Raw genomic sequence first — 26240 nt, 5'->3', positions numbered from 1 at the left:
AAACTGTAGCGTTGCCGGACCAGGAGCCAATATAAGTCAGCCAGCACAGAGAGTGATAGGGGAAACGAGACACCAGCTTTGTAAGATCCACAGGGGCCAAGTGGCTGACTCACGTCACTCGAGATGTTTGTTCAAACCACACTTACAGCCACCAAGTTTAGTTTGTTTTAAGTCTCCGAACATATACATAAATGCACATGAGTTATGGGCTATTTACAGAAAGATATGACAAATATTTACATTGTTTCTAAGAAAAGGCAAGTTGTCTAATTTACAGGGGGTTTGTGGTTATCATGGGGCAGGCGAAATGTTTCTGCATCGCTAACTTGACACTAATTAAAGAAGCCTGCAGACATAACAAAGAAAGAAAACGTTTTTCCTTTCCCACTGCCAGCTCATCTCCTTGATCGCACAGGTGGTGTTACCTTGTGCCACTCGAGTGGTTACGGGCAAGTGGAAGTGAGTATTGGTGGACTGATCAACCCTGGGGAGCTTCACAGCTAAGCCTGACCCCTCCCCTGCCTCCACATCCAAGCATACGCACTTTCCAAGCAGGGGTCATGGGGATCGCGATCAGCAGAATCCTGGCTGATCCCTCCATCTTTGATCCAAACAATATTTTAATCCGCCTGGATTGCACCCTCTCCTGCAACTGAGATCCAGTGAGTTGGCAGAGGGGGTAGTTCAGAGGGCTGCACTCCCACCCCTGAGCTGGAAGGTTGCAATCCCACTCCAGAGACCTGAGTGCATAAGCTAGGCTGAAACGAGGCAGTACAGAGGGAGTGCTGCACTGTCAGAGGCGCCATCTTTGGGATGCGACATTAAACCAGGTCCTGCCTACTCAGTCAAGCGGATGTAAAAGATCCAGTGGCACTGTTTCAAGGAAAAGCAGGGGAGTTCTTCCCTGTGTCTTAGCCAATATTTATCAACATTGCAAAAATACAGATAATCTGCTCATTATCACATTGCTGCTTGTGGGGGCTTGCTGTGCACAAAATGGCTGCCATATTCGCTACATCACAGCTTCCAAAATTACTTCATTGTGCAGCTGATGAACTGGGTGAAGACTTGGAGTTTGGTGACAGGGGAGTTTGGTGAGGGTGGGGGGCGCGGTGGAGAAGGAGTTGTTAATTTCCTCTTTCCATCTTTCTCATCCCATTGAAATTGGTTCTTGCTCGACTAAAGGGAAGGGAGCAAACTGTTTGGTGAGTATCTGGTAAGTGGGTAAGTTTTATTCTATCCCTAAGGTTTAAAACAGTACTAAATTTGGCAGTAAAAATAATAAAATATATAAGAAAGCAACATAATTAAGTGATTAATATAATTATTTAAAACACATTAACGGGACAGGCGATGTAATCCAGGGAAAACACGTTTGCCGGGAGTGCTTGAGGCTTAAGGAACTTTGGCTCAGAGTCATTGAGCTGGAGGCTGAGCTGCAGACACTGTGACTCATCAGGGAAGGGGGAAAGTTACCTGGATGCTTCATACCAAGAAGCAGTCACACCGCTTTGGATAGGGTCTTCTGCTTTGGTCAGTGGCCAGGGACAGGAGGGCATGACTGGGAGCGCAGCAGGTAAGAGGACCCAGAGGGCAGGAGTGCAGGAGTGTCAGCCTCTGCAATTGCCCAATAGGTTTGAGGTTCTCTCAGCTTGTTTGGATGAGAGTGGGGGCTGCAGGGTGGATAAGCAGACTGACCATGGCAACTTGGTACAGGAAGCCATCCAAGTGAGGGGAACAAAAAGGAATGTAGTGATAGTAGGGGACAGTATAATAAGGGGGATTGACACTGTTCTCTGTAGCAAAGAGCGAGAGTCCAGGTGGCTTTGTTGCCTGCCCGGTGCTAGGGTTCGGGACGTCTGCTCAGGGCTGGAGAGGAACTTGCAGTGGGAGGGGAAGGATCCAGTGGTCATGGTCCACGTTGGTACCAACAACATAGGCAGGATGAGGAAGGAGGCTCTGCACAGTCAGTATGAGGAGCTAGGCACCAAATTAAGGAGCAGAACCTCAAAGGTAATAATTTCTGGATTATTACTTGAGCCACGTGCAAATTGGCATAGGACAAATAGATTAGAGAAATGAATGCGCGGCTCAAAGGCTGGTGTGGGAGAAGCGGGTTCCGGTTTGTGGGGCACTGGCACCAGCATTGGGGAAAGTGGGGTCTGTACTGTTGGGACGGTCTATACCTGAACCGTACTGGGGCTGGTGCCCTCAAGAGCTGCATAACTAGGGAAATAGATAGGGTTTGAATAATGGGGGCAAGGGATCAAATTTGGAAAGATGTGGTAAAGCAAAGAGTAGCGACAAGGCAAGAGAGACAGGTATTAATATGGAAAATGATAAACAGACAGTGACAGGAAGGGACAGAGCATACAAATCAAAGAGTAAATCAGCAGATAAGGCTAGACACTACAAAAATAATAAAAGGACAATACTAAAGGCTCTGTATATAAATGCACGTAGCATTCAAAACAAAACAGATGAACTGATAGTGCAAATAGAAATAAATATGATCTGATAGCCATTACGGAGACATGGCTACAGGATGACATAGATTGGGACTTGAATATTGGATATTACGTGACATTTAGGAAGGACAGGAAGTTAGAAAAAGGTGGAGGGGTGGCTCTGTTAATTAATGCTGGTATTAGTACATTAGAGGGGGATGACCTAAGTTCAGAAAACCAGGAGCAGTGGTTTGGGTTGAGATGAGGAATGATAAAGGCAAGAAGTGACTTGTGGGAGTGGTGTACAGGCCCCGTAATTGTAACTACACAGTAGGACAGAGAATAACAGAAGAGATAATGGGAACTTGCCAGGAAAGGTACAGCAATAATCATGGGGGATTTTAATCTACATATAGACTGGAAAAATCAGATGGGCAAAGGTAGCGTAGATGAGGAGTTCATAGAATGTTTTTGGGATAGTTTCTTAGAACAACACGTTCTGGAGCCAAGCAGACAGCAGGCTACACTAGACCTGGTATTGAGCAACGAGATAGGATTGATTGATAACCTCCTAGTGAAGGCACCCCTAGGTAGCAGCAATCATGATATGATTGAATTTTACATTCATTTTGAAGGAGGAACCAGTGTGCCCCAGGCTAGTATTTTAAACTTAAATAAGGGCAATTTTGAGGGCATGAAAGCTAGCTAAAGTGAACTGACAAATGAGGTTAAGGGATAGGTCAATAGAAGTTCAGTGGCAGACATTTAAAGGGATATTTGAATACACAGAATATATACATTTCAATGAGAAATAAAAATTCCAACCACCATCTGTGGTTAACTAAAAAAGTTAAAGACAGTCTCAAACCTAAAGAAAAAGCATATAATTACGCAAAGACGTTGGCAGGTCAGAAGATTGGAAACAATATAAAGAACAGCAAAGAATGACAAAAAGATTAGTAAGGAGGGAAAAATTAGAGTATGAGAGAAAGCTAGTTAGTAATATAAAGGCAGGCAGTAAGAGTTTCTATAGATATTTAAATAAGAAAAGAGTTAACAAAGTGAGTGCTGGTCCTGTAGAAAGTGCATCTGGGGAATTGATAATGGAAAATATGAGATGACAGATGAATTAAACAGGTATTTTGCTTCAGTCTTCACTATAGAGGACACAAATAACATCCTGGAAGTAGCTGTAAATCATGAAATGGAAGGGAGGGAGGAACTCGGGACAATTACTATCACCAGGGAAGTGGCATTGAGCAGATTGTTGGGGCTCCGGGCTGACAAATCCCCAGGTCCGGATGGTCTTCACCCTAAGGCCTTGAAAAAAGTACCGAGTGAGATAGTTGATATGGTTTTAATTTTACAAAATTCCCTAGATTTGGGGAAGGTTCCCTTAGAATGGAAAATAGCAAATATAACTCCTTTATTCAAAAAGGGAGGGAGACAGAAAGCAGGAAACTATAGGCCAGTTTAGCCTAACATCTGTCATAGGGAAAATGTTAGAAGCAATTGTTAAAAATGTTATAGCAGGACACTTAGAAAATTTCAAGGCAATTAGGCAGAGTCAACATGGTTTTGTAAAAGGGAAACCATGTTTAACCAATTTATTGGAGTTATTTGAAGGAGTCACATGTGCTATGGATAAAGGGAAACCAGTGGATGTACAATACTTAGATTTCCAGAAGGCATTTGATTAAGTGCCACATCAAAGGTTATTGCAGAAAATAAAAGCTCATGGTGTAGGGGTAACATATTGACGTGGTAGAAGATTGGCTAGCTAACAGGAAGCAGAGAGTTGGCATAAATGGGTCTTTTTCCGGTTGGCAGGATGTGATGCGTGGTGTGCCACAGGGATCAGTGCTGGGATCTCAACTTTTTATAATTTATATAAATGACGTGGATGAAGGGACTGATGGTGTGGTTACTAAATTCGCTGATGACACAAAGGTAGGTAGGAAAGTAAATTGTGAAGAGGATGTAAGGAGGCTACAAAGGGACATAGATAGGTTAAGTGAGTGGGCAAAGACCTGCAAATAGAGTATAATGTGGGCAAATGTGAAATCGTTCATTTTGGCAGGAAGAATAAAAGAGAAGCTTATTATCTAAATGGTGAGAGATTGCAGAGCTCGGAGATTCAGAGGGATCTGGGCGTCCCAGTGCATGAATCACAAGAGGTTAGTGTGCAATTGCAGCAGGTAATTAGGAAAGCTAGTAGAATGCTATAATTTATTGTGAGGGGAATTGATTACAAAAGTAGTGAGGTTATGCTTCAGTTGTACAGGGCATTGATGAGACCACATCTGGAGTATTGTATACAGTACTGTTCTCCATATTTAAAGAAAGATGTAAATGCATTAGAAGCAGTTCAGGGAAGGTTTATTAGATAATACCAGGAATGGGCGGGTTGTCTTATGGGGAAAGGCTGGACAGGTTTGGCTTGTATCCATTGGAATTTAGAAGAGTAAGAGGCGACTTAATTGAAACCTTTAAAATCCTGAGGGGTCTTGACAAGGTGGATATGGTGAGGATGTTTCCTCTTGTGGGAGAATCGAGAATTAGGGGTCACCGTTTAAAAATAAGGGGTCACTCATTTAAGACAGAGATGAAGAGAATTTTTTCTCTCTGAGGGTTGTGTGTCTTTGGAATTCTCTTCCTCAAAAGGTGGTGGAAGCAGAGACTTTGAATATTTTTAAGGCAGAGCTAGATAGATTCTTGATTAACAAGCGGGTGAAAGGTTATCAGGGGTAGGTAGGAATGTGGGATTGAGGTTACATTCAGATCAGCCATGATCTTCTTGAATGGCGGAGCAGGCTCGAGGGGTCCAGTGGCCTACTCCTGCTCCTAATTCGTATGTTCGTATGAAATGCTTTGGACCACGAAAGGTGCTATATAAATGCACCATCTTTCTTTTCAGGGTCACTGAGTCCAGTTGTAGTTGTTGTCCCAGCAGAGGCCAGCGATGGAGTCTGAGATCTCCCTGGTCAGTATGGAAAAGCTTGCATTTATATAGAACGTTTCACAACTGCCAAATGTCTCAAAGCACTTCAAGGACTTATTGAAGTATAGTCGCTGTTATAATGTAGGAATTGCAGCAGCCAATTTGTATACAGCAAGCTCCCACAAACAGCAATATGCGAGTGGCCAGTTAATCTGTCTTTGTGACGTTGGTGGAGGGAATATTGACAGGGGGAGAACTCCCCTGCTCTTCTTTGAAATTGTGCCATAGGATCTCTAACATCTATCCAAGCAGGTAGTTTACCATCTCATCTGAAACCACCACCAACAGCCTAGCCCTCCCTCAGTACTGCATAGGAGTGTCAGCCTTGATTTTTGTACTCCAGCCCTGGAGTGGGATTTGCCCCCAGAACCTTGTAACTCAGTGGTAAGCACGCTACCCATTGACCCACTGCCAACACTCCAGAGCCAGTGGCTCAGTGTGGCTCAGTAATACACTGGTTAGTGCATTTTTCTCAAGAAGCCATCAGATCGCCTTAAAATGTTAATGGGTGGGATTTGAAGCATTTCCAGAAAACTCCAATCGGCCTCCTCACTCTCTGGCGTCCTCCTTCCTTATCGGACCTTAAGTGGAAACTCTGGCATTTGTTTATGAATCAGGGTTCCACCTTGTTGTGGATGGGCGTTCCATCTGCTTCCCCCTCTGTCCCCTGGCACTTCCCTCTTTGCCACTCTCTTGCCCATTACTGGGATTGGAACAGCACACACTGTTACCCTAGCAGCCACAGCAAAAATCCAATTATTTACACAGGAGCAAAACAAATCGCTTTCTGGAAGATTCCGTGATCCAGCGCAAGCATTGTTTTTCCTAAAACAATAAACAAATTTATTTGGTGGCGACACTCAAGCTGCGATATTCAAATTGCCAATTAATCACCCAGTCCCACTGGCAGCCGCTAGAATCTCACAGCATAGAAAGAGGCCATTTGACCCAACATGACTGTGCTGGCTCTTTGAAAGAGCTATCCAATTACGTAGTCCCCCTCCTACTGCTCTTTCCTCATTGCCTTGAAGAATATTCACTTTCAAGTATAGGCCCAACCATTTTCAACTGTTTAATTAATGGCCTCCCTTCTATCATAAGGTCAGAAATGGAGATGTTCGTTGATGATTGCACAATGTTCAGCACCATTCGGGACTCCTCAGATACCAAAGCAGTCCATGTCCAAATGCAGCAAGACCTGGACAATGTCCAAGCTTGGGCTGACAAGTGGCAAGTAACGTTCGTACCACACAAGTGCCAGGCAATGACCATCTCCAACAAGAGAGAATCTGATCATTGCCCCATGGCATTCAATGGCATTACCATCACTGAATCCCCCACTATCAACATCCTGGGGGTTACCATTGACCAGAAACTGAACTGGACTAGCCATATAAATACAGTGGCCACAAGATCAGGTCAGAGACAAGGAATCCTGCGGTGAGTAACTCACCTCCTGACTCCCCAAATCCTGTCCACCACCTCCAAGGCACAGGTCAGGAGTGTGATGGAATACTCTCCACTTGCCTGGATGAGTGTAGCTCCAACAACACTCAAGAAGCTTGACACCATCCAGGACAAAGCAACCTGCTTGATTGGCACCCCATCCACAAACATTCACACCCTCCACCACCAACGCACAGTGGTAGCAGTGTGTACTATCTACAAGATGCACTGCAGCAACTCACCAAGGCTCCTTGGACCGTACCTTCCAAACCCCAACAGTGTCCATCTAGAAGGACAAAGGCAGCAGGCACACGGGAACACCACCACCTGGAATTTCCCCTCCAAGTCACTCACCACCTTGACTTGGAAATATACCGTCGTTCCTTCACTGTTGCTGGGTCAAAATCCAGGAACTCCCTCCCTAACAGCACTGTGGATATACCTACACCACATGGACTGCAGCGGTTCAAGAAGGCAGCTCACCACCACCTTCTCAAGGGCAATTATGGATCGGCAATAAATTCTGACCCAGCCAGTGACGCCCACATTCCATGAGTGAATTTTTTATAAATCTAATTCCTTTTTAAAAGTTACTGGTGAATCTGCTTCTGCCACCCTTTGAAAGGCAGCGCGTTCCAGATCACAACAACTCGCTGTGGAAAAAAAAAATTCTCCTCATCTCTCCCTCTGTTTTTCCAATTCTCTTATGTCTGTGCCCTCCAGTTCCCGACCCTTCTGCCTGTGGAAACAGTTTCTCCTTATTTACTCTAACAAATCCCTTCATGATTTTGAACGCTCCTTTCGAATCTCCCCCTAACCTGATCTGCTCCAAGGAGATGAACCCCTAGCGTTGATTGTCCTCCATCAATGCCTGGGGTACGATGCCTCAATAGCCCATCCCTCTGCCACCGCTGCGTGCTGTCATGCGTGAAGAGTGGTCACGGGCATGAGGCGTTGGCGAGAGGCGGGAGGAGGCCTGGTTTGCGGGATGTGTGTTGTTGGATAAAAATGCAAAGGAATGAGTGGGTTAATGAGCCATTCTGCTGTCTGCACAGGCACAGCACGGCAACACAGCTACAGAGAATCCATCAGAGATGAGAGGCATTCAGCATCACAGAGCTTGGGATGCAAGTGAGAAGCAGACACCCAGGGGACGAGAGCTGAACACGAAATGGTTTCACTGTGAGGACCTTTGAAGCAATTTTCCTGGCAGTTTCTCTTGAAGTCTCCCTGGCTGGGGGAGGGGGCGGGTGAGGGAGTGACCTTTCCACATCTCTGCGTTGTCTTTTTAAACACGCTTACAATGTTAAGCCTAGTAAATTTGGCCAAAAGGCCTGTCATTCTCATGGAAGGATCGGCTAGGTAGCGCCTGAATTCTGGGCGATCGCGTGTGCCGTGGGCTGCCTTTGTGGCCAAGCCAAGCTGGTGGAAAGGTCAGAGGGCGGCGGGAGGGTGCCAAGATTCAATCCAAACCCAAAACTCGAAGGTGAATGTTCAGAGCCCAAATCCCCTCCCAACTCAGTCATGTAGTTTTAAGCTAATATTGTCACTAAGGTTTTGTCTTTCGGAATTCATTAACTGTACAGCATCGAGATTTACAGCACAGAAACAGGCCATTCAGCCCAATTGGTCCGTGCTGGTGTTTATGCTCCGCATGAGCCTCCTCCCACCCTTCATCATCTCACCCTATCAAGATATCCTTCCATTCCTCCTTTCCCCCTCGTGTTTATCTAGCTTCCCCTTAACCGAATCTGACACTCTCTGTGGCAGTGCATTCCACATTCTCACCACTCTCTTGGAAAAGAAATTTATCCTGAATTCCCAGTTGGATTTATAAGTGACTATCTTGTGTTTATGAACCCTAATTTTGGTCTCCCCCACAAGTGAAAACATCTTCCCTACATTTAGCCTGTCAAACCCTTCCAAAATCCCATCGTTTAAATTCCAAACGATGCTGGGCAGTTAACTGTCAGTCACCATCAGTGGTGCATTCTCCATGGCAACGCCTCTACCAATCAGAGTCCACTTGCCAACCATTGAGAACTCTCTTTACATTCAGTATAAATTGTTGTTTTCCCCTTATATTGGTATTCTTGTGAAGTGTCCTGATGAGTGCAAGGTGAAAAGCTTTGACATGTCTCTTTTTTTCAGCAATATGTTTTTTTCTTGGGGCATGGGCAAAGCCAGCATGTAAGGCCCATCTCTAAATGCCCTTGAACTGAGTGACTCGTTAGGCCATTTCAGAGGGCACTTAAGAGTCAACCACATTGCTGTGAGTCTGTAGTCACATGTAGGCCAGACCAGGTAAGGACGGCAGATTTCCTTCCCCAAAGGGAGATTAGTGAACCAGATGGGTTTTTCCAACAACCCAACAGTTTTATGATTACTAGTAATAAAACTAGCACTGTATTTCAGATGTATTAATTGGTTGAATTTAAACATTTCCAGCAGCCATGGTGGGACTCGAACTCACAAACCCAGAGCATCAGTCCAGGCTTTTACTTAGATAAAAGCAAAATACTGCGGATGCTGGAAATCTGAAACAAAAACAAAAATAACTGGAAAAGCTCAGCAGGTCTGACAGCATCTGCGGAGAGGGATACAATTAACATTTCGAGTCCGTATGACTCTGAAGAGTCATACGGACTCGAAATGTTAATTGTATCCCTCTCCGCAGATGCTGTCAGACCTGCTGAGTTTTTTCCGCTATTTTTGTTTTTTGTTTCAGGCTTTTACTTACTAGTCCAGTAAAGTTACCACTATGCCACCACCCTCTATTGAATCAAATACGCTATTCTAGTCTTGTTTAAATGAGCAGCACTGTAGACTCCATCTGAGTCACTTTCCATTGTCAAGCTCTGAGAGCTTAACTGCTTTAGTAATTATCTGATGCAGCCTCTGTTGTTTGTTGCCACTGCCTGTATGGGACAAAAATCCCGCCCCCGTGCCCCCACACCTCCCACGCCCACCCCAACCCTCCCACCCCGTCTCCTCAGGCCCCGCAAATGCACTAACTCTTGGTGGATTCAGGGCTTCCAGTGGCGCTGAACGAGCTCTGGTACCTCACCCAAGGGGCTACTCCCCACCCGCAAGTCCCAGAACAATGAGTTGCACTGGGCTATTCAACTATGCAGGGCATCGCATTTCAACTGACCTTTGAAATGGCAGTTTCCATCAAAGTTGGAAGGACACTGGGGTGGGGGTGGGGTTGGGGGTGGGGGTTGGGGTGTGGGGGGTCTCATTAGATGATGGTCAGGTTACCCCCACTTCACGAGCTCGAGGGCGCTGAGGTCAACTGTGGCACACCTCCCTCCTCCACACGGCACCCACCACCCCCCCCAACAACCCCGCCAGCTCCACTCCCCACCCTAACTTCTGCCCTGAGCCGTGATCAAGTAACTCAACAGGGGTTAAGGATAGGATTAGGGACCCAAACTAACACGCCAGGCACTTGACAGTCACCACCAACCTCCTCTGCAGGTGATGTCTGTTAGAGCTGGGAAGGCTGGATGGGACAGCACAGCATGCAGGAGAAATAAGACATTGGAGAGCAGGTTCCATGTTAAAAGTCTTTATTCAAACAGCAATCCCTGAAGGCAACATGGCGTAGGAGGGTGTGGGGGAGGGGGAGGGGGAGGTGACAATTATATTTAATGGCCACAAAAGCCAGACCATCAACTCAATACATAACACACTGAAATGATTCCAGACAGCTGGGAGAAAATGAGGATACACAATTTGATATTAAACACGAGATGACCTCAAAATCCAACCAAGCCCTGCTGGCAAACCAACTGAGAGTGCCCATCCTTTCACATGCCAGTCTAGACAATCCACCTCTCTGGGAGGGCTTTGCAGCTGAGCTTGACCCTGTTGTCCTAAACAAGACTGGTTAATCAAGTGTGGGATCCCTGGTGGATGTATGGCCCCTCCCCCCACCTACAGCAGCACCCTCCCCCCCACCCACCATCCAATCCTGGGCACTAATTCGACCACATTGCCTGAAACAAGCTTAACCCAACATTGCCCAGGGATTGGACCCAGTACCATTCTGATTCACAGAGATTAATGCCATTCTCGCTGGCATGTTTTGCACCGCTCCCTGGATTCCCTTTCTTTCTCATCGATTCATAAAATGGCTACAGGAGGCGGTCATTCGGTCCATCATGTCCATGCTGGCTCTATGAAAGAGTACTCAGTTAGCGCCCCCCTCCCCTGCCTTTCCCCCCCGCAGCCCTGCACACTTTCACTCTTCAGTTAATGATCCAATTCCCTTTTGAAAGCCATCAGTGAATGTGCCTCCATCGCACTCCCAGGCAGCGCATTCCAGACCCTAACCACCTGCTGCGTGAGAAAAGTTTTTCCTCACGTCGCCATTGCTTCTTTTGCTAATCACCTTAAATTTGTGCCCTCCAGTTCTCGATCCTTCCACCAATGGGAAGAGTTTCTCCCTATCCAATTGTCCAGACCCCTCACCATTTTGAATACCTCTTTGATCTCCCCTTAATCTTCTTCCCTCCGAGGAGAACAACCACAGCTTCTCCCAGTCTATCTCTGTAACCGAAGTTCCTCATCCCGGGAACCATTCTCGTGAATCTTTTCTGCACTCTCTCTAATCCCTTTGTTAAAATACCCAACCCCTTTCTTCCCCAGCTCCCCAGGTCCACATATCTGCTTTTTCTCATGTGCCCTCTTGCAGGAGGGGGACGGCTGTCTGGCCTGAGTCTCGTATCATCCCAGACTCTAGTTGATCATTCCAGAAATGTCTGACGGTAATCAGAAAAAGGTCTTTGCCTGATTGAGATTTATAGCTGTGGGAGAGAGTAAAAGTGTTGCTTTGCACCACTCTCCTGCTCTGCACAATACTTGGCACCGGACAGAATAAACATTCAGACACACATTACATAATAAATATTTGCACAGTGAGGCTAAACAGCAAGTCGCTTCATGCAAAAATGAAGAATAAATTATTCAGAACATGTTTACCATTAAGTTTAGAATTGACCAGTACAGTTGTTTCCTCCTCTCTCACCTACAAGGTTCTCCTTCCTGGCTTGACAATGCTGACTCTTGTCCGGCTTCACATAGCTCTCTTGTAACTTAAAGTGGGCTCTTTGACCTTGGAGTGCATCACAGCTGGGTCCGATCTTGTTCAGACTCAATGTCCAACTACGAGCTCTTCTCAACAGCCGAGGTGGGGGTTAGTGGGGTGGGGATGGGAAGGGGGCTCCCCAGACAGTGACCAGGAGCAGGACCCCATTCAAATTTGCCTCTCCCCTAACATGGCGGTGCTGAGGCCAATTGTAACAGCCCATCTGCTTCCACCGTCCACCCATCCAACTAACTCAGCCCAGAATGGAAGCTAATGCTAGGAGCTTCAGAATGGATGTCCCAGGCTGTAGACCTAATCCAAATGGTTCTGGGAAGAACTGAAGGCCTTTCGAACTTAGTGGTAAATTTTTTACCTACTTGATTCACTTAAAATCATTGTGATCCCAGGAGAGAAGGAGACAATTCAGCCCATCAAGCCTGTGCTAGCTTATTAACTGGAGCCGCCCAATCCCATTCCTCCAGCCTTTCCCTGTACTCCCCCACCAACCGGATTTTTTTTTTACATTTTTCCTTTACAAACACTTTAGAGTTTGAGCTCATAATTTAATTGGACATTTCAACCCAGTACTGAGGGTATAATGTGTTATACTTAAAAAAAAATTTTTGTGGGGTGTGGGCATCGCTGGCAAGGTCAGCATTTGTTGCCCATCCCTAATTGCCCTTGAACTGAGTAGCTTGCTAGGTCATTTCAGGGGGCAATTAAAGAGTTAACTACATTGCTGTGGGTCTGGAGACACATGGAGGCCAGAACAAGGAAGGACGGCAGATTTCCTCTCCAGAAGGACATTAGCGAACCAGATGGGTTTTTCTTACAATAATTACTGATCACAGTCACCATCACTGAGACTAGTTTATATTCCAGATTTTTTAATCTGAGGTGGTGGTAGAGGAGTTTGAACTCATGTCCTACACAACATTAGCCTCTGGCTTACTAAGCCCAGCAACATGACCACTGGACCGCCAACCCCACGTGCTTCACATGAGACATTTAGCTGTCAAACTTTCCCTGGCGCCTGGGCCAATATTCCGCTCAAGTATTTACCAGGAAAGAGTCCCACAGGCCATGGTCACATTGTTGTCTGTGGGATCTTGCTGTGTGCAAATTGTGCCCCACGGATTTCCTACGTTACGACTGTGACTCCGCTTCCAAATCACTTAGTTGGCTGTAAGGTGTTTTGCGACATCCTGAGGTCGTGACGGGTGCCATAGAAATGCAGGCGTTTCCTTATTTTGCAAAACCCCCCCTTTGAATCCTGTGGATGCCTCTGCCCCAGTTGCCACTTACGGTGAAGCATTCCACGGAGCGATGTACGGAGTCCCCTCGGGATGAGGATACATTATTAGTTTTGTTTCCCAAGAGTTTTCATAAGCATCAGAACGTCACAGCACCAACCACAACCTCGCTCTGCACTGAACTTAAAATAAATGGTATTGTTTCTACACTCCCCAAGGGGAGATGTGGTGATGTAGTGGTAATGTCACTGCACTAGCATTCCCAGCTAATGCTCTGGGAACATTTGCGTTCTGGGAATGTGTGTTCAAGTCCCAACATGGCAGCTCGATTAAAACCTGGAATAAAAAGCTAGTCTCAGTAATGATGATCATGCAGCTATCATTGATTGTTGTAAAAACCCGTCTGCTTCACTAATGCTCTCTCGGGAAGGAAATCTGTAATCTTTACCTGCTCTGGCCTATATGCGCCTAGTTAACTCTTTAACTGCCCTCTGAAATGGCCTAGCCAGTTCAAGGGCAATTAGGGATGGGAAACAAATGCTGGCCTTGCCGGCAACAACTACAACCCATTAAAGAAAAAAAAAAGACTTGCATTTATATAGCCACCTTTCTCAACTTCAGGACATTCCAAAGCAGAAATCCATACTTCTGCAATGTAGGAAACACAACAGTCAGTTTGTGCATAGCAAGCTCCCAAAGACAGCCAGACAATTACTTCAGTGATGCTGATGGAGGGAGGGCTATCAATTAGCCTGGACCCCAGGGACAACACTCCAGCTCTCCTTCAAATCGTAGCCACAGGTTCCTCTGTGTCCACTGGAGAAGGCTTCAGTTTAACTAATGCCCTTCAATTTAACATCTGTTTAACACCAATGCCTCGGTTTAACATCTCATCTGAAAGTTGGCACCTCTGACAGTGTAGCACTTCCTCAGTGCTACATTGGAGTGTCAGCCTGGACCAAAGTGGGACTTGAACCCATGACCTTCTGACTCAGAAGTGAATGTTACTTACTGAGTTAAGGCTGACACATAAGTGATTATGAACGAGAAAGTTCACATCAGTCCATATTAATTCACCCTTCTGCAGAGCTCCTAATGTCCTAATTGTAATGGCTGACTGTTTCTTAAACGATTCCAGGCTTTATACCCCCCACTTTCTACTGGAAGGTATTTCCGAAATGTCATTCGTTCTTTGAGTGAAGAAGAATTTCCTGATGTTTGCACAAACATTACCGCCTTGGGTTTGAACATGTGTCCCCTAGTTCTATTCCCAAAGTTTACTTTAAAATAATATTGACCACTTGGTCATCATCCCATCCACCACCTTAAACATTCGCTCCCACCGACGCACAGTGCCATCTACATCATCTACAGGATGCACTGCAGCAACTCACCAAGGCTCCTATAGGACCTTCCAGACTCACAACCTCTACCAACCTAGGACAAGGGCAGCACCACCTGCAAGTTCCCCTCCCAAGCCACTCACCATCCTGACTTGGAAATATATTGGCCGTTCCTTCACTGTCGCTGGGTCAAAACCCTGGAACTCCCTCCCTAACAGCACGGTGGGTGTACACCAGATGGATTGCAGTGGTTCAAAGAGACCACTCACCACCACCTTCTCAAGGGCAACTAGGGATGGGTAACAAATGCTGGCCTAGCCAGCGATGCCCACATTCGTGAAGGAATAATAAAAATAATTAATTTAAAGTGATTTGTTTTTATTCATTTACGGGATGTGGGTGTGATTTTCTGGGTTAACGTTTTCTGCAACCTTAACAATTTTGGATCTCTCTCTCTTGGACCCTTCAGTGAAGGTTGAAAAGTTCCCTGATACTGGGGAACATCCTTGTGTTTCTTTCCTGCTTTGGCCCCAGTCTCTGCACCTGAATGAGCTTCCAGAACTCAGTGTCACTGTTTCAAAATAAGGGGTCACCCATTTAGGACAGAGATGAAGACATTTTTTTTTCTCTGAGAGTTGTGAGATTTTGGAATTCTCTTCCTCAAAAGGTGGTTGAGGCAGAGCGCTTGAATATCTGTAAGGCAGAGGTAGATAGATCCTTGATAAGCAAGGGGGTGAAAGGTTATCAGGAGTAGGCAGGAATATGAGGTTAAAATCAGATCAGCCACAATCTTATTGAATGGGGGAGCAGGCTTGAGGGGCCGAGTGGCCTACTCCTGCTCCTAATTCGTACATTCGTACGTGTGTTAATGATCAGAACTGGAAGTCAACTCTCAGACTGGGCAAAGCTTCATGCAGCACCTCCTCTGAATTATAATCAGCGCTTTGGCTGCAGGGTTAAGCATCGTACTGTAAAATTGGACAACCAAAGAGATTAGCGCTAACTCATTCAGTTGATGTTAACGCATTTCACAGAATCACAGAATTTTAACGGCACAGAAGGAGGCCATTCGGCCCATCGTGTCTGCACTGGCTCTCCAAATGAGCATCATGACCTAGTGCCACTGCCCTGCCTTTTCCCCGTAACCATGTACATTGTTTCTATTCAAATTATCATCCAATGCCCTCTTGAATGCCTCAATTGAACCTGCCTCCACCACACTTCCAGGCAGCGCATTCCAGACCCGAACCGCTCGTTGTGTGAAAAAGCTTTTTCTCACGTCACATTTGCTTCTTTTGCAAACCACTCTAAATCTGTGCCCTCTCTTTCCTTATCCTTTTACGAGCCGGAGCAGCTTCTCCCTATCTGCCCTGTCCAGCCTCCTCATGATTTTGAACACCTCTATCAAATCTCCTCTTAGCCTTCTTCTCTCCAAGGAGACTCATTTATTTTTGTCTCAGTTAAAAGTTGGAGGGGTTTGATCCGAACATTACTAATGAAAGCCCAGTAGATAATGTGTTATTGGCCCTCGGGGGCAGCTTCATCCCCGTTCACCAGAAAATGGATTAAGAGGGTTCAATTCTTGACAGGGCCTAACAGCCAACATGTATTGAGATGTATCGGGATTAAAACCGGCTAATATCAACTACATTTAATCAACATTGCTGACAAATTCCTCCATGGCCTGTCCTTTCCTGATCATACCTCCAGACCTCGCAATGTCTGTCCTTCTAACTCTGGTGGTAGGGTTGCCAACCCCTCCAGGATTGGCCTGGAGTCTCCAGGAATTGAAGATCAAACTCCAGGACACTGCTGTGGGCCACCCTGGAGAAAAATCATCGAGACATTAAAAAAGATTGCTTTTTTTTTGTCATTTTCTATGAACATTTCTCTTTACCAGATATAAAAATATTGAAAATAGGATATAAAAAAAAAGGCTGGCTGACAGTCAAGCATCATCCAAATGGGTCATGAGTCTTTTTGCTTTCCAACTCGTGTAGGAAGGCCGTACATCACAAGGGTGGATGTGTTGGCCGACTAATGGCTGGAGTGTGGGGGCGAGTCATGTGATGAAACCTCTAGGAATGCATTTAATCAGTTGGCAACCCTATCTGGTGGAGGGTTTAGGCCCTGCATCGACAACAAGGCCATCAGACCCATTGCTCTCTCTTTCCGAAATATTCTTCCCAGACCTCTTAGTAACACCACATTATTTCTTAATTCTCACAACATGGACAAGGCTGACCTTTATTGCCTGTCCTCGCCTGCGGTGAGCCCAGCTCAGGGTCAACCACATGGCTGTGGGCCTGGAGTCACATATAGGCCAGACCAGGTAAGGACGGCAGATTTCCTTCCCCAAAGGGAGATTAGTGAACCAGATGGGTTTTTTTAACAACAATCAATGATAGTTTCATGGTCACCATTACTGGTTTTACATTTCTCTGTGTTAAATTTCACCAGCCTGTCTAAGTTCTCTTGAAGTTTATCATCGTTATCCTACAGTTCACAATACTTTCAAGAATTTTTTTTAAAATAATTTTTTCATGGGATGTGGGCGTCACTGGCAAGGCCGGCATTTGTTGTCCATCCCTAATTGCCCTTGAACTGAGTGTCTTGCTAGTCCATTTCAGAGGGCAGCTAAGAGTCAACCACATTCCTGTGGGTCTGCAGTCACACGTAGGCCAGACCAGGTAAGGATGGCAGATTTCCTTCCCTCAAGGGCATTAGTGAATCAGATGGGTTTTTACGACAATTGATGATAGTTTCATGGTCAAGTAGATTTCAATTCCACATCCCCGTGTTGTCGCCAGAGCATTCGACCGAACTTCTGGATTACCAGTCCAGAGATATTACTGCTACATCACCGTCTCCCTTGATCACACCGCACTCTGGATACCTAGCCCAGTAACACAGGAACACTTATCGCACAGAAGGAGGCCATCCAGCCCATCGTACCTCTGCCAGCTAAGGAAGAACTATCCAGTCTAATCCCAGTTTCCAGCTCTTGGTCCATAGCCCTGTAGGTTATGGCACCTCAAGTGCTTATCTGAGTGTTTTTTAAATGTAACAAGGGATTTCTGCCTGTAGGCAGTGAGTTCCAAATCCCTACCACCCTCTGGGTGAAAAAAAACTCCTTAACTCCCCTCTAACCCTTCTACCAATTCATTTAAATCTCTTTGATTTGGTGATTGACCTCTCAGCTAAGGGAATAGGTTCTTCCTGTCCACCCTATCCAGGCTCCTCATAATTTTATACATCTCAATTAATTCCCCCCTCAGCCTCCTCCATGCCTAAGAAAACAATCCTAGCCTATCCAGTCTTTCCTCATTGTTAAAATCCCCCAGTCCTGGCAACATCCTTGTAAATCTTCTTCGTACCCCTCTCTAGTACGATCGTACCCTTCTTGTAAAGCGGTGACCAGCACTGTACACAGTACTTTGTGATCTAACTAATGTTTTATACAGTTATAGTGTAACCTCTCTACCCTTATACTGTGTGCTTAAACTAATAAAGGACAACATCCTCTATGTTGTCTTAACTACCTTACCAACCTATCCAGGTACCTTCAGGGATCTGTGGATATGGACTCCATCCCAGTTCCACTGCTCCCCCCTCCACCAGCATCAACCAGAGGAATGCCCTTGGTGATGTTTGGTTGCTGTTGAGGCCAATGTGACATTTGGACTAGTTTTGCCAGCCCACAATTGAAGCTGGAGAGCTCCCTCTTGTGGCTTGGTGAGTAACTGCACCCTGTGGAATGGTCCTGAGTCACGCAGTTGGGTCCTGGCTCCGAGCTGAGGAGGCTGCTCCTCACCTAATGGCTGCACTTCAGCCCTGCCTCCGTGATCTTTGGCCGCCCGGTAGGGTGGGGGGGCATGGTTGAGGGGGTGTGGTTAGGTCAGTGGACCTCCTCGTGGGTCTTCAACTGGCTGGGATGGGCAGCACCTATAGGTGTAGTCGCCCTGGGTGTCTGCCCCCTTCTATGGTATTGTCCATGCTCGGGTGGCCTTGGAGAGGGAGCAAACAGTGTTCACTGGCACAGTTAAAGCTTCCCGCAACCAGTGGGCATTGCCGGGTATATAGAGTGTCTTAAAGACACTGATATCAGGCAATGGTTGGTGAGGGTGCTTTGGTTCAGTCGCCTTACTTTGAACCCCTTTGGTTTAATTGGACCACTTGTCCTGTTATTAGGTCAGTGGCGCTCTTAAAGGGACAGTCACAGTGCTGATTCCTGACAGGTGGCACTTTGGCAACTCTGCGTTGCTCCTTTAAACATGGGCCCAGATTCAATCAGGTTTAACCTGATTTCAGCTGGGGCAGTATTTAGCTGGGCACTTTAACCCTTGGCGCCCCTAAGAAGGGTACGAAATATCAGGATTCCCTGTCCTGCTCACTCGCCAGTGCCTGGAGTCTAGTTACAGTCACAATTGGGAGCACTTCTGATGCCCGCCATGTTCTAATGGCCCGCTGCCACTCATTGTTTAGACACACGTATGACGGAGGACCCACTTTGGGTTGAGGTGGGAGACGGCTGCTGGTGCCATCAGGAAGGGGGGTGGGGGTGAGGTGGTGGTTGATGGAGAAAGAATGGGCAATGAGAATTGAAAGAAGCCACGACAGTGACCAGAGTGGAGGACAGTACTGAAAACCCCTGTGGAACTCCCGACGGTGTGAGTGGGACAATCGGAGCTCACAGCGCGTTGACCACGTCGGAGCTGTTGTCAGTCCCAGCCTTTGGGACCTCGGACACCAGGCTGATGCTGGTGTGGAAGGGCGACAACCGGGCCGAGGGGAAACTGCTTGACCTCTTCCACCGGCGGAAGTAGCCCCGGAGCTGGAGGCGGAACTTGTGGTGCAGTGAGGCGTAGATGAAGGGGTTGTAACAGGAGGAGCTCATGGCCACCCAGTGGCAAGAGACCTGCACCACGTTAATGTACCTGGTGTCGATGATCAGGAAGTCGACGTCCAGGTCTCGGAGCAGGTTCAGGATCTGGAGGGGCATCCAGCAGATGGCGAAGGTCACCACCGAGACAACCAGGAGGAAGAACGTCTTCCACTTCTTCTTGTTCCACCGGACCTGATTTTCCTCCACGGCCCCCGGCACGTTCCTCCTCCTGAGGTGGATGGTGATGGCGCAGTAGGAGATGGTGACGGCGGAGAGCGGGATCATGTAGGACACCAGGATCACAATGCAGGAGTAAGCCAGCCTCTCTTTCTCCATGCCTCTCCAGAACTCCTCGCAGATGTTCATGTCATTGCCGGTCACCTTGAGCTCCACGTAGGTGATGTAGATGGAAGCCGGGCTCGCCAGGGCCAGCGAGAGGGCCCAGATTCCCCCAACGATGAGGCCGCAGCAGCCCAGCGTCACCCTCTGCCGGATGGGGTAGGCCACCACGATGTAGCGGTCCACCGCGATGGCCGTCAGCGAGAGGACGGAGACGTAGACCATGGCGGACTGCATGAGCGAGACAAAATGGCACATGAACCTCCCGAAGAGCCAGCCGCGCAACTCGAAGGCGTAGGACAGGGTCAGGGGGACGCAGGTCAGGCACATGAGGAGGTCAGTGACTGAGAGGTTGCCGATGAAGAAGTTGGTGGCGTTGTGGAGCTTCTTGTCCACGATGATGCTGCCAACCAGGAAGATGTTGCCCACGCAGGCCACGGCCACCAGGGCGCAGTATAGCAGGATGAAGAAGGACTTGTACTGTTGGAGCAGGATGGTGCCAGCAAAGTTCATGAGAGAGCTGCCATTGAAGGAACTACTGTTGTCCATGGTTTCGTTTTCCATATTTTCCTCCTCATCAGCTCTCAATATTGACCTTTTAATAAAACACATCACATCATCAACGAGCGGGTGACAGGTCATCACGATAAAGAGCAGCCTCTTAACCTCTTTACTGTGTTAAGCCCCCTCTGTTGACCCGGTGGGTTGTTGGTTCAGTGCCACACTGGATGGTGTGGGTACCCACTGAGACTTGCAGCTATCTAGGACTTTCACCGTCTCAGAAGCACTTTACAGCCAATAAAATACTTTCGCAGTGTAGCCACTGTTGTAACGTAGGATTGTGGCAGCCGATTTGTGCACAGCAAGCTCCCACACACACACATGCTCCCACACACACACACAAACCAATGGGATAATGACCAGATCATCTGTGTTTTTTTAGTGATATTGGGCCAGTGCTCTGCACTCGACTTTTCTTCTTCTTGTCCACTCGGCAAATGGGGTTAAGTTCTGATCCAAAAAGGGCTTGTCCGCTGGTGCGGCACCGAAATACAGCTGAGATTTTTGTGGCAAAGTCTCTGTGGAGAGGCGTTTGGCCCCAGGGCTCTGGACGAAGCAGAATTAATGGTTCAGGTGGGCGGCCAACGACTAGGCCTCCATGACCTGTTCAGTATTTACTGGCATTGTCATGTGGTACCGCAGATTGAGAATGCTGTGAAAGTACAACATGGGCATGTCTTCATTTTACTGATCTCCATTCTCAGTTCTTTCAAGTTGAAAGCAAATCTGTCCTACTCTGTGATAAATGCCCCATATGCAAGTGTCGGTGTGGCTGCAACCTCCATTATCTTATTTTAATTTTGGAAACACTAATCCACTAAAATGACTGGAATGTTAGCTAAAATGTTCACTCCTTCTGACCTTGGCTGCTCTTCTCTAGTCACTATCTGAAGGCACTAATTCATGTAGCATTACTGCTCCAAGGAGTCAGTCCAGATGGCTATCCTTCACTGTGTGAGTCTAGTGAATGTCAACAGCTGTTCAACCACGGGAGGTATCGCAGTTGAGCCCAATCTTGTCCTCACCCTTTGTCGACACAGCCACGTTTCCTAGCAAGAGGGTCACTGCACAGCACAAATGTCTCCCTCACTAGCCCAGGGAGGGTAAACGCCCTAGGGGTTGAGATCAATCAACAAAGGCCAGGCTATGTGACTGAGTCCAACACTCGCAGACTGTTTTGCAGGGAAGCTCTCGGCCATGACAGGCTGGGAGCCTGAAACTTTGGGACCATCAAGTGTCTCCACATCCTCTGTCCCCTGTTCTCCCTGTCCTCCTATCCTCCTCCTCCATATCTTCCCCCTCCCCTATCCTTCCCCTCTCCGGTACTTGGTTTGGAATGCACTGCCTGGCAGGTTCAATTGAAGCATTCAAGAGGGCATTGGAAGATTATCTAAATAGAAACAATGTGCAGGGTTACAGGGAAAAGGCAGCAGATTGGCACTAAGTTAAAACGCTCAGAGAGCCGGTGCAGAAATGATGGGCCAAATGGCCTCCTTCTACACCATAACAATTCTGTGATTCCCCCCTTCCTAACTTCCTTTTCCCCAACCTCCCCTCCCCAATCCCCACCTCCCTATCCTCCCACCTCCCCCAAACTCCCCCTCCCTTTCCTCCCACCTCTTCTATCCCCACCTCTCCTATCCCCTTCCCCTTTCCCCCCCCCTTCGCACCTTCGCTATCCTCCTGCCCCTATCCCTCCCCACTCCCCTCTCCACCCCACCACCTACCTCCCTTTTCCTCGCCCTCGTCCTGGTCCTTTCTCACCCTTTCAACATTGCAACAGTGACTCATAAACAGAAAGTACCTCATTGGTTGCAAAACGCTTTGGGACGTCCTCAGGTTGGGTAAAGATCTATATAAATGTAAGTCTGTCTTTCAGGGGAAAATTAGTGGGGAAAATAGATTTGATTAATTTAAAGTGCACATCTTGTCTTATTCCATTGTTACTTCAGTAACTGTGAGCAGAACAGCAACATTTGAATTATGGTATATTGTACCTGGCATACAATTCCAAACAATCTTTTTCAATCTATCGTACAGAAAACAATGTGTTATCCATAATTTATTGTTTCAGAGCTCCCTGCAAAGTGTAACTGGAGAATAGGTTCTGGTTACTTTGATTTTTAGATCTAATATCAGTCTCGTGGGGAATTTATACTTTTAGAGTGGATTCGTTCCAGTGTGGAATATGCAGCACATGTACAGGGTTTGGAAAGCAGTGGCCAAGTAGATTTGAATACAAATTGTTCCGGCTTTTATTGCAACCTGCCCTCTCGCCACTCCGAATTTCAGCAGAACGAGCAGAGAATTTTGAGTAAGGTGCAAACAGCAGGGGGAGGGGGCAAAAACAATCAGAAAAAATAGAGAGAGCAGGAAAATATAAAAAAGGAAAGTCATTGAGAACCGAGAGAGAAAATACAATGAATGGTAAGGAGGAAAGAATAAATCGAAGGGAGCAGAGAAGGAGGTTTAGAGAGAGAGAGACGGAGAGGAGGGCAGGAGAGAGGGATAGACAGGAGTAGGGGAAGTGGGCAGAGAGAGAGAGAAATAGGATAGAGAGGGAAGAAGGGCAGATGTGGAGGAGAGAGGACAGAGCAGGAGGACAGGCTGAGGACAAATGGAGAGCAGGAGGGAGGAAAAGGACAGACAGCGAAGAAAAGGAGAGAGAGCAACACAGGGAGAGAAAGAGCAACAGAGAGAGAGAGAAAGAGAAGCAGGACAGGAGACAGTGAAGGGCAGAAAGAGAGAGGGATAAGACAGAGGAGAATAGAAAGGAGGGAGGAAGGAGTAGGAGAGATAGAGAGAGAGAGAACGAACAGAGAAAGAAAACCAAGACAAAGGAGCAGGAGCAGGAGAGAGAGAGAGAGAGGACAGGAGAGAGGACCGAGGGAGGAGGACAGAGAGAGAGGACACAGAGACAGAATGGGTTACCGCAGTGACCCCCGTTCGGTCGCATGGTCAGGTCTCCCTGTGAAAGTCTTTTATCGAACATGAACGATTTTGAATCCCGGGTTCTTAGTCAGTAACAGGTGCCAGAGATCTGAATGATCAGCATCAGAGAGTCGTAAATATAGGAATTTTAATGAAAAATTCGGTGGCTCTTCACGGTATTTTTAAACAAGCAGCTCTCCACCAACCCAAAATAATTAGATTAGACGACACCTAGGATCATTTGAACAACATTTCACCAGTCTATTAAAACCTTCTAAATCTCAGTCATTCGCCATACAGAACAAACCGATTAACTTTGAATTAGACTTTAATCTGTACAGGGTATCCGGAACAAATTAGACTGAAATATAAATCATTGTTTGATCAGCGACTCACCTCTGGATCTCTTACAAATGTCTTTTTGAAGGTATTTCTGGGGACCCTGGCACTTCCAAATGACCCTCTCACCCCTGGTGCTGGTGCTCCTGGTCTCCTGGTCTCAATGCCCCCTTGCACCTTGTTGCCCAATGCCTTCTCTCTCCTGTTCCCAATGCCCTCTTGCTGTTCACCCCAATGCCCCTTTCACTCCTGATCTCGATGCCCTCTTCCTCGAATTGCCCATATGCCCTCTTTCACTTGCTCCAGATGCCCCTTTCACTCCTGATCCCAATGCCCCTCTTGCTCCTGTTCCCGATGCCCCCTCACTCCTGTTCCCGATGTCCCTTTCACTCCTGTTCCCGATGTCCCTCTCACTCCTGTTCCTGATGTCCCTTTCACTCCTGTTCCCGATGTCCCTCTCACTCCTGTTCCCGATGTCCCTTTCACTCCTGTTGCCCAATGCCCCTCTCGCTCCTGTTCCCGATGCCCCTCTCACTCCTGTTCCCGATGTCCCTCTCACTCCTGTTCCCGATGTCCCTCTCACTCCTGTTGCCCTTCTTGCTCCTGTTCCTGATGCCTCTCTCACTCCTGTTCCTGATGTCCCTCTCGCTCCTGTTGCCCGATGCCCCTCTTGCTCCTGTTCCCGATGCTCCTCTCGCTCCTGTTGCCCGATGCCCCTCTTGCTCCTGTTCCCAATGCCCCTCTTGCTCCTGTTGCCCGATGCCCTTCTACACCAGATGTCCGCTGCTCCCTGGATGCTCCAGGTTTAAAGAGGACAGAGTGATGCTGAGACACGCAGACTCCCACAGCCTCAGAGAGATTTAAATCTCAACGAAAAAGCCCAGAGCCTCTCTAACGTTGAGGGGCTGTGGGACGATAGTCAGTCTCATTGGTCCATACTCTTTGATGGACTTGAATGGTAAATGCAGGGGGTGGAGCGGGATGTAGAGGGGATTTAAAGGGATCCCGCCCTGTGTAAACTCAGCCCATTGATCACTCACTCACTATCAAATATTCTTGGACAAATTGCAATCAATACATATCAAGTGTCAAATTTATCATCACTGTTGCAGGATGGATTTTATCACAGTTTTCCAGATAAGTCTGTGAGGGAAATTAAAATACCATTGATTTCAGTATAACTTTAAGCAGCTGCCATTGTTGCGATAATGCTTGAATTCATTCACCATGGTTACAGACAGTGACATCATCACACCTATATTACTGTCTGGCCCACTTAATATATAGAATCAGAGATTAATACAGCACAGAAGGAGGCCATTCAGCCCATTGTTCATATGCTGGCTCTTTATTCACTGCTCTTTCCCACGCCCCTGAAAAAAAATCCTCTTTCAATTATTTATTCAATATCTTTTTGAAAGTTATTCTCTATAACCTTCCAGGCAGAAAGTTCCAGGTCATGGCAACTTGCTATGTACATTCATTTTCTTCAAATTGCCTCTGGTTGTTTTGCAGCTCACCTAGTTTCTCTTTTACCATCTTCTTCAATTAATTAATTTGTTTTTAGACGATAGCTTTCTCAGTGAATTGATGGTACAGAGTGTGATCAGTGCAGACAGAACGGTGAGGCACTGGTAGGGTTGCCAACTGTGATTAAATGTATTCCTGGAGGTTCCAGCACATGACTTGCCCCCACGCTCCAGCCATTAGTCGGCCAACACGTCCGTCCTTGTGATGTACGGCCTTCCTACGCCAACTGGAAAGGACTCATTACCCAATTGGATGATGCTTGACTGTCAACCAAATAGCCTTCCCCGCCATTTTCAATATTTATATATCTGCTAAAGAGAAATGTCCAAAGAAAATGACAAAAAAGAAAATTATTTTTAATGTCCCAATGATATTTCTCCAGGGTGGCACACAGCCAGTGTCCTGGAGATTGATCTTTAATTCCTGGAGACTCCAGGCCAATCCTGGAGGGTTGGCATCCCTAGGTTCTGGCATTGATTGCTGGGGACTGTGCTGACTTGGCAGGTTTCAATTTCGGGGTCTGAGAACTGGCCCTGTCAATCAGGGCTTCTCAAATCCAGCAATGGCCCACCCCATTGTCCCATTGGAAGTGTGGGTGTCATGAGGAGATATCTTGTGGAGTATTAACTTGAGGTGGTCATTGGGTAACGTTGCTGCCTCTGGGTTTCAGGTTTTTTTCCCCTCCATTCACAGGGCATGGCCAGTGTTTATTGCCCATGCCTAATTGCCCTTGAGAAACTGGGTGGCTTGCTAGGCCATTTCAGAGGGCATGTAAGAGTCAGCCACATTGCTGTGGATCTGGAGTCACATGTGGGCCAGACCAGGTAAGGACGGCAGATTTCCTTCCCTAAGGGGACATTAGTGAACCAGATGGGTTTTTACGACAATGGTTTCATGGTCATCATTAGATTCAGTTCGAATTCCACCATCTGCTGTGGTGGGATTTGAACCTGGGACCCAGAGCAATACTCTGGGTCTCTAGATTAGTAGTCCAGTGACAATACCACTACCTCCCCTGCCTCCCTCCCTCTCTTAGCCCCACTCCAGTACTTGATGGCCAAAGAAGGTATGTT

The 26240-nt window shown here is 47.0% G+C and overlaps 1 protein-coding gene across 1 annotated transcript; it reads right to left on the bottom strand.

Annotated features, from left to right (window-relative positions):
- Positions 1-19272: 19272 nt before the first annotated feature.
- LOC144671276 (prolactin-releasing peptide receptor-like) lies at positions 19273-23896 on the bottom strand. The gene is made up of 2 exons (XM_078533086.1): positions 23695-23896; positions 19273-20401 (listed from the first exon to the last, which is right to left on the bottom strand). The coding sequence occupies exon 2, from the start codon at positions 20368-20370 to the stop codon at positions 19273-19275; it is 1098 nt and encodes a 365-aa protein (XP_078389212.1). The 5' UTR covers positions 20371-20401; positions 23695-23896.
- Positions 23897-26240: the final 2344 nt, after the last annotated feature.

The sequence above is a fragment of the Cetorhinus maximus genome, chromosome 32 (genome assembly GCF_964194155.1).
Source record: "Cetorhinus maximus chromosome 32, sCetMax3.hap1.1, whole genome shotgun sequence".
Taxonomy (NCBI): domain Eukaryota; kingdom Metazoa; phylum Chordata; class Chondrichthyes; order Lamniformes; family Cetorhinidae; genus Cetorhinus; species Cetorhinus maximus.
Note: the sequence above shows the minus strand (reverse complement) of the source record. Positions and strands in the feature narration are given on the sequence as shown.

Bases quoted from the DNA above. Each gene is read 5' to 3' on its own strand.
- LOC144671276 (XM_078533086.1), bottom strand. From the start codon at position 20,370: ATGGAAAACGAAACCATGGACAACAGTAGTTCCTTCAATGGCAGCTCT.